Below are 8564 nucleotides of genomic sequence, written 5' to 3' on the forward strand. Positions count from 1 at the left end.
ATACTAATGAGGAGATAGGGACGAGTGAAAGAGGGCGAAACTAATAAAAACAACAACAACAATAATAATAATAATAATAATGATAGTAAAAACAGAAAATAAACGGCTTCCACCACGCCCCCTTCCTCATATCCCCATATATATATATATATATATATATAGCTTTCTTTTCTTCCCTCCCCCCTCCTACCCTCTCTCTCCCTTTCCTCTATCCATCACATTATTTCCCCATAACAATAACAGTAACAATAACGATGATAATAATAACAATAAATCATCATCATCAGCCTCCATTCATTACCTTTTATTTTATGTGTCATTATAATATATGTATCATTATAACATATATATATATATATATTATATTTACACTACATGTGTTTTATGTTACATCTTTCCTCCTTTCCCCCCAAACCGCCTGCCCTTACGTCGGCGGCCACCACTTGCAATACTTCCTGCAGCCGATACAAATGACTGCCGCAGTTGATCTTCTGCAATACTCTCCACGTCACGGTCATCATCGGGTCCTGGGACGGCAAAACGGCGGTACTCCTCCTCATCTGAGCGGTCAATCACCGGCCGCTTCACGGGGAAGAGGCAGTTCTTAAAGATTTTGTGAAGTTCGCACAACCCAACAAAAATGATGACAGCGGGAACCATCATTCCCCAGTGCCACGTGAGGCTGTGATGCTGGAATATGTTGCGTGCAATGGCGGGAACATACACAATAGGGAAGAAGAGCAGCGAACATACAATAACAGAACCATAAATCCATGGGTTATCAAACCACTTCATGAAGATGACAGACTGGCGCGGATGACGCACCGTGTAGGAGTGGACCAAAAGACCAAAGTACAAAATGCCAAAAGCGGTACCACGTGCCTGCCAGACCATCTCACATCCCACTGCGGTACGTTCGTTACAGTTTTCACCTTTGGGGCCGTCGTTGATACCGTAAATGATCCACACAAAAGCGGAGAGCGCCAGACCACCCAACCAGAATCCATAGACAAGGAAGTCCGTGACCAATTCAAATGTGAATAACCCAGCCGTGTGCGGTGGTACAAGAAGAACATCAGCACTTGCGGGGTCTAACGAGAGACCCGTTGCGGGGGGTGCAGAGGTGCACAAATTCAGCCATAGAATTTCCACAGGAGAGAGAACAAAAAGAGCTTCCCCCATGTAACGGATAGGCAAACCACAGATGAGGGCAATAACCTCCGAAACGTTACCTGAGAGGAGGTGAAGCACAAACTTCCGGATATTCTGCGAGATACGTCGACCTTCCGCCACTGCCTTCACAATCGTGGCGAAGTTATCGTCTGTGATAATAAGATCTGCCACGCCCTTTGTCACATCCGTACCGGATCCCATGGCGCAACCCACATCGGCAAATTTGATACTCGGTGAGTCATTAAAACCGTCACCTGTCATGGCCACCGTACGCCCCCGTTTGTGTAGGCATTCAATCATCTTTACCTTAGACTCGGGGGAGCACCTGCCAACGACTAACGGCAGGTCCGGCCACTCTTCAATCGTTGCCATGTCAATACGGTCAAACTCGGGACCTGTCAGAACCTTTAGCGGGTCTTCCCCATCTTTCGCGGTAATGATATTCAAGATGGTGGCGATACTGCGGGCGGTGATGGCATGATCACCAGTCAGCATGCGCACCACAATACCAGCGTGCTGGCAGGCAATAACCGACGGTCGTGACTCCGGCCGAGGTGGGTCGTAAATGCCAACAATACCGAGAAACGTGAGGCTCTGTTCAATGGTCTCACGCGGGTGGGTAACTTGGAAGGTATCGTCGTCAGGGATAGGAAATTCATTAACGGTAGAGGCATTCATGGAGAAACAGATGGTACGAAGGCCATGTGAGGCAAGCGACGTAATCTTCTTGGTTAACTCCTGCCGGTCATCATCGGTGATGGGGGCGAGCTTCCCTGATTCCAACATCTTTGTTGTGCAGAGGTCGATCACACGCTCCGGTGCACCCTTTGTACAGAGGTACAACGACTTTGTTTCACTGTTGTACCATGCGGTGGACATACGCTTAATCTTAGAGTCAAAGGGGTATTCTGCGATACATTCCCATCCTTGATTCTCCAATTTGTTACGCGGGGCATCAGCCTTCCACGTCATGACCTGAATGGCAACTTCCGTCGGGTTGCCGCTTCCCTTCAACAAATCGGCATCTTCGCTGTCGGGGTGAAGCACAGTGGTACTGCATAGTGCCGCACAGCGCATGAACTCAACTGCCAGCTTGTTAGTTTCATACACCTCCAGCATGTTCACATGCTCCTCCCCTTCCTCACGGATGAAGGTGCCATAACGCTCATGCGGGGCACCCGTGACAACGAGCTCGTTATCAATTCCAATGAGGGCCTTCTTCACCACCATCTTGTTTTCCGTCAGAGTTCCCGTCTTGTCGGAGCAAATGTCAGTGACGTTGCCGAGCACTTCCATCACTGCTAACTTACGAACAATACACCTCTGTCTCGCCATGTTACGGACTGAAAACGTCATGGAGACTGTTACGACAGCCACAAGCGACTCGGGAAGGATGGCCACCGCCACCGCTGTCGCATACGACAGCGTTGAGCGCTTGAACTTAAACCTGTTCGCGGCAAACACAACCAGCGCCAATCCCAAACAAACAGCGAAGAGAATGTACATCATAAGATCCAACTTCCGCATCAACTCCGTACGACCAGATCCGGTTCCGTCAGCGAGTCGAGCGGCTAGCTTTCCCATTTCCGTGTCCACACCAGCAGCACACACTACAGCCCTGGCGCGCCCCTGTGTGACAGTTGTGTTGCGATAAACCATATTTTTGCGGTCACCCAACGCACAGCTGTTTCCGGGGTCAGGTATTTCGTTGGTGTGTTTCACTACCGGCAGCGCTTCACCTGTGAGAAGCGCTTCATCAACCTCCAAACCACTGCTTTCAATGATGCGACAGTCTGCAGGAACCGAAGAACCCTGCTCGATGATGATAACATCCCCCACCACAACTTCGTCAATGAATATAACCTGCACCGTGCCGTCACGAAGCACCTTTGCACTACCCGCCGTCATTGCCTTAAGGCTCTCCAGAGACTTCTCTGCGCTATACTCCTGGTAAAATCCCAGAAGAGCGTTAAACAAGATAAGGAACAACACCACACCGAACTCTGCCCAATCTTCGAATACCGCACTGATGACCATCACAATGGTCAGAATAAGGGTAATACTGTTTAGGAACTGTTGGGCCAGGATCCAGAGAGCACTTGGGCCACCCTTAAGAGGGATGTGATTATGCCCCAGCTCTGCAGCCCGCCTACTCACATCACTACTGGGGACACCAACTGATGGGTCCTCCAGCTGCACGAGGGAAAGTGTTGTGGGAATGTCGCAGCTCCACCATTTGTTGTGGGGCTCATACTTTGTGGGAATGGTTTCACCTTTATCCACAGCTGGAGCAGTACCGGTTGCCACATCGATGGGCTCTCGGCCACCTGAGCCCGTCATTTAGCTGCGCTCCCGCCCTTCTCTTCGGTTCAAATTGTTCCTTCTCTATTTCCTACCCCCCGTAGGCACCGTCGCTTTTTGCTACGGTCGTCACTTTATTCACCGTCTTTTTTCTTTTCCCCTCTTCCTTCCTTCCTTCCTTCCTTTATTTATTTATTTCTTTGCGGTTCCCTGGAACGTGTTGATCCTCGTTATGCTTTTGTTGTTTCTCTAACTTTCTTAGATCTTTTCTTTACTGTTCGTACCGACTGTTAATGATAGTGCCGATAATGAAATAGCGCACACAAGAGACCAAAAAAAGCACTTATATATGTTTACACACGTCTTGTGTTACAGCGATGAAATATTTTGCACTGTTTGTCGTACCGCCGCGGAGCAGGGGACGATTTGTGGTAAGTTGGTAAGAGGGACAAAAACACGCCCATCAAGCGGTGGCACAGTTTTCGCATGAGTGCGCCAAATAACGAACGACTGTTGGTACGCTATTGCATTGTGAGTGGTGCCAATGGAGGAGTAAGTGATGTTGATGTTGATATGATAGGCATACGCGCCCTCGGTGGCAAGGGGCATCTTCAATACAATCAATAATAATAATAATGACAATGACAATGATAATGATAATAATAATAATAATAATCATCATCATCATCATAATAGCACAAGAAAAGAGTGCAACAAAAATCGTGAACTAGGGACAAAACGGTCGAAACTGTAAGAAACAGCCGACACGGAAGAAAAGGATGCATAGAGAATGGTGTTGTGGTGGCACCACACTCACCCATCCACAGCTTTACTTTCCTTTCCTTTTCGGCGTTCTCTTCTTCGTCTTATCAACGGTTTCCCCCATCACCAAACAAAACTCGATCATTCTGTTTCGGACACGCAACATCCCATCCCTCCTCCTTCTCAAAAAGGCGGTTCCGCTCCATTCCAGTGTATTGCGCAACTGGGCCACAATGGTATGCTACGGATGGCTCGGCCCAAGAAGAAGTTATCACTACTACTATTTTCATCTTCGCTGTTGACGGTAATAGTGACGAATGTGTCACCCCGGTCTGACACGCTCGGCTCGTAGAAGAACACGTCTGTGGACATAGTTGCACCAGTGGTGCGACGCTGCTCCAGCTGGCGGCGGTTATCCCGCTTCAAGAAGAGTACGACATAACGCCCCTCGTGATGAACAATCCAGACGGGACAGCGTGGGTTACCATTAGTCATTGTGACATTCCCATCGGGGTTTCTTGTGACGAACCCGCAAGTGGCACCAGCGGCTCCCATTCCGAGAGCGAGATTGCCCAGCACAAAGTCATCATCCCCCGCGGTGCTGGCAGACTCCTTTGGCATAAGGAGCTCTGTTAACACTACAGAACAGCGACCGTCTGCAGTAATCAAATGTTGCTCAGCTGCGACCGCTGATGACGTGGTATTGGAGGCGAGAGCAGATGTTACGGCCTTCACTCCGTGAGAGAGCAGCGCAGAAAGAAGGAAGCAAAACACTCCTGAACCGTTCGGCTGCATCCAACTGTCTATGAAGTCATGGAGGGCGTTCTCCACATCTTGCATCGTGGCAAAGTCCCGCCGTGTGTTTATACTTGCCAAGTCAGTTTCCACACTATCCGCACTAATGGGGCCATCCACAAGGCAAATGAGACGTGCCTGTGATTGCACACTGGAGAGAACAGTCATGATAGAGCGAATAAGGCACTGTTTTTGATGCCGCCGCACATCCATGAACGGTCCCTTGAAGAAGAAAGCGCAGACAAACGCTTGAACAACAGACACAACCCCATCTGGTCCTTTTTTCCGTTGGATGAGGCCGTAGTCCACGTCGCCGTCAAAAGCGAACCCCTGTCCCAGAAACGACACCGGCAGAGCACCGGCTGCACCACACAGCACTTCTAATAATGCACGAGCCGTCTTCTTGCCAATTTGTGACTTGGGCCCACCACCCTTCCCCACACTGGTGGAGCTTTGTTCACTAGTCGACTCATCGCCACTGCTTCCCTCATCACTGCTGCTATTATCACTACGCCCTTCGGACGACCTCCTTTTTGTGTGTTTTTCGCCATATTTGCTCACCGAATCCTTGTCTGATGGTGAGTCCTCCTCGAACTCTTTTGCAAACACCCTCTTTTTTTCCTTTTTTCGTTTACTGCCTTTCCCCCCATCGTGGCTCTTGCTTTTCTTTTTCTTAAGTTTTTCAGGGGTTGGTGGGACCTCTGCTGCAGCCCGTCGTTTAAGATCCTCCACCTCTAGCCGTCGCTGCACGCGGAGGCAGCAAAGCATTTCCATTATAGTTTCAATTCCATCTGCCTTCATATCTTTTTGAGTCTCAGACTTTAGTGTCATGAGATCTGACATGAGGGCACGCGAAGAGATGGTGTCGGGGCCACGGGGGTTTTCCTCGTCAAATGTACGGAGAGTATCAGTGAACTTACGCTTATGCATATATTCCCTCAATAACGCCTCAGAGAGGAGTTCCACCTGCCGCTCATGTGGTAAATTATACACTGGCGCATCAGTCGCCTTTTTTGCTGGCATGGTCTCCTCTGTGCTCTGCTATCTTATCCCTCTAATGGAGGGCCCCCCCAAAAAAAAAAAGCAGTGCAATTTTCCTCCACAGACCAAACCACGGAAAAGCTAACCCAAACCACAAACTGAAATGATGGTCGAGGGAAAACTAAGTGGAATGGAAAAAAGGGTGTTCCGAAAGAACTGGATATAAAAAAAACGAGATGGCCCTCTCTTTTTTTTTCTCTTTCTTTCTTTCTTTTTTTTTTTGTAGCACGATGGTACACAACACCCTAAATTCCTCCCTCGTTTTCTTCTCGTTTTTTTTTCTGTTTTGGTTTGTGTGTTTTCCTTTCCTTTCCTTTTCTCTCCACTCTCTCTCTCTCTCTTTATCTATGTGGACCTTTCCACCTTTTTATATAGTGTTTGCTATATGTACTCGTATATGGAAGGTTTCTATATATATATTCTTTTTACTTGTATGTATGTATGTATATATGTAGGTAATTTTATCCACTTAATTGGGTTCCTTGTTATTTTTTTTCTCTTCTTTTTTCTCCTCTACTTTTAACTGTTGAAGGTCCCTCCTCCCCACAGTTTCCTCCTGTCGTCCCTCAAACTCGTAAGCCAAAGGTTTCTTTTCAGAAACTTGTGGACGACACATAGTGACCATTTTAAGGAAATGAAGAAGAGAACACAAAACAGAAGAAAAGAAAAAAAGAAAAGAAAAAAGAGAATTGCGTATTCAAAAGGAACTAGTAAAGGCTTCACACAAGCGCAACACGCGGCACCCCCTCTTTTTTTTTCTTTTTTTCTTTTTTTTTACAAACCCGTTTCACTCCATCACCACCATTACCACCAATTCCCTTCTGATCCTTTAGGGGAGAGGGGAATATGCGGAGGCTCTCATTTGATATCATTTGCATGGCACCACAAACACCAAAGAAATATTTTTTTCAAAAAGAAAAAAGAAAAACAAGAGCGCGTGATGCCATCAATGAAATAAATAAATGCATGCATTCATGAAGACAGAGAGGAGGTAAGCGGGAAGGTGGGGCGGAGTGAAATCGGGAAAAAAGGGGGGAGCCGCGGAGCGAGAAATAATGATAATAATAAAAGAAAACAGCGACAGGACAAAGCCAGTGGTAAGCGTGAAATCAAAAATAAAATAAAAAGAAACAAAGTGATGCCAGATAAAGAGAAGATGAAACGGCAAGTCCACGACAGCGATTAAGGGAGGACGGAATCAGTGTCACTTTTTCCTCCCCTCCTCCAACAAGAACACACACACACACACAAACACAAACACAAGCAGACACCAACACATAAATAAATAAATATATATATATATATATATACGTATTAGGCGAGTGCGATTTTATGTGTAATGGAGGCAATTGCTTGTGTGGAAGTGGAGGAAAAGGGAAGCGAAAGTTTTCTCCGATTTCGGGTCCCCGCCAACATCAACCATCCGATCACTCGCTCACTTGTGCGTTTTCGTGCCCATTTCTTCAGCCATGCGCCCGCTACACTTTACACCTGGACCTTCCTCAACTTGGCGTTACCGTTGATGAGGCGTACGTCAAGTTCATGGGCCTTGCGGACAATTGCCTTACGTGCCTTTGCTCCCACAGTATGTGAAATCACTCCAGCGTATTTGCGGTTTTGCATGAGGAGCATGTAAAGGTCCTGCACATTGTTGACGGGAAAGTTTTTGAAGCCTGACGGGGTGATATACTTTGTCTTGCGGTCGCTTCCATAACCTTTGTTAGGCATGGCTTTCTGTCCCTTGTAGCGGCGACGAACCGGGGAGTCCTCACCACGGGGTTTACGCCAACTGCTGCTCAGTTGAGGGAAGAGTTCACAACGATGACGTGTGAACTTCTTCGTGCGCTTCTTCACGATGTTCCTCGGCACAAACGGCTTGACCATCTTGAACTGGCTTCTCTCCTTTCCTATATATATATATATATATATGTACAAATATGTACAAATGTAATTTTACACACGCGCGTGTGTAGTCATTGGATTATGGTACAGAATGGAGAGGCAAAAGAAAAATGAATATGATGCGATGTTGAGGGAAGAGCAAAAAAAAAAAAGAAGTTTATTGTACCTTAGAGTAAGTGGATGCGAACACCACACAACCCGTGAGGCAGTGTTTCTCGCTCTCTCTTACCGCTATTACCGTTATTTTATTTTTTTTCCACGCGATACTTCAGCAATACAGCGGTATACATCATCCAGCTGTGGAGGTGTTGAGATCTATTTGATTCGTCCAACAAAGAAATTACCAAGACAAACAACAAGAACAACAACAACAATATCAAAGTTAGTTCAAAGAAGTAAAAGGAGGGAAGCAAATAAAAAGCAACCGCAAGCGCTTTTCATACGACACCGTTTCAAAAGTTAAAAGTATATATATATATATATATATGTATGTGTGTGTGCGTGTGTAAACATATCACACAATGCTCTCCTTCTTCCTCTCTCTTTTCCGCCGCCTCTCACCTCCTTCATGAAAGGAACAAAAAAAAAAA

At 46.8% G+C, this 8564-nt stretch overlaps 3 protein-coding genes across 3 annotated transcripts; all 3 read right to left on the minus strand.

The window, feature by feature from the left end:
- Positions 1 to 387: 387 nt before the first annotated feature.
- TEOVI_000625500 (calcium motive p-type ATPase, putative) lies at positions 388 to 3513 on the minus strand (the record flags this gene model as incomplete). The annotated part of the gene is made up of 1 exon (XM_067222292.1): positions 388 to 3513. One exon carries the CDS (start codon positions 3511 to 3513, stop codon positions 388 to 390), a length of 3126 nt encoding a protein of 1041 aa, XP_067078393.1.
- A 906-nt stretch (positions 3514 to 4419) lies between these two features.
- TEOVI_000625600 (protein of unknown function (DUF4205), putative) lies at positions 4420 to 6054 on the minus strand (the record flags this gene model as incomplete). The annotated part of the gene is made up of 1 exon (XM_067222293.1): positions 4420 to 6054. The coding sequence occupies one exon, from the start codon at positions 6052 to 6054 to the stop codon at positions 4420 to 4422; it is 1635 nt and encodes a 544-aa protein (XP_067078394.1).
- A 1503-nt stretch (positions 6055 to 7557) lies between these two features.
- TEOVI_000625700 (Ribosomal protein L32, putative) lies at positions 7558 to 7956 on the minus strand (the record flags this gene model as incomplete). The annotated part of the gene is made up of 1 exon (XM_067222294.1): positions 7558 to 7956. The coding sequence occupies one exon, from the start codon at positions 7954 to 7956 to the stop codon at positions 7558 to 7560; it is 399 nt and encodes a 132-aa protein (XP_067078395.1).
- Between the last annotated feature and the right edge of the window lie 608 nt (positions 7957 to 8564).

Source organism: Trypanosoma equiperdum, assembly GCF_001457755.1.
Source record: "Trypanosoma equiperdum strain OVI genome assembly, contig: ctg_1607, whole genome shotgun sequence".
NCBI lineage: Eukaryota > Euglenozoa > Kinetoplastea > Trypanosomatida > Trypanosomatidae > Trypanosoma > Trypanosoma equiperdum.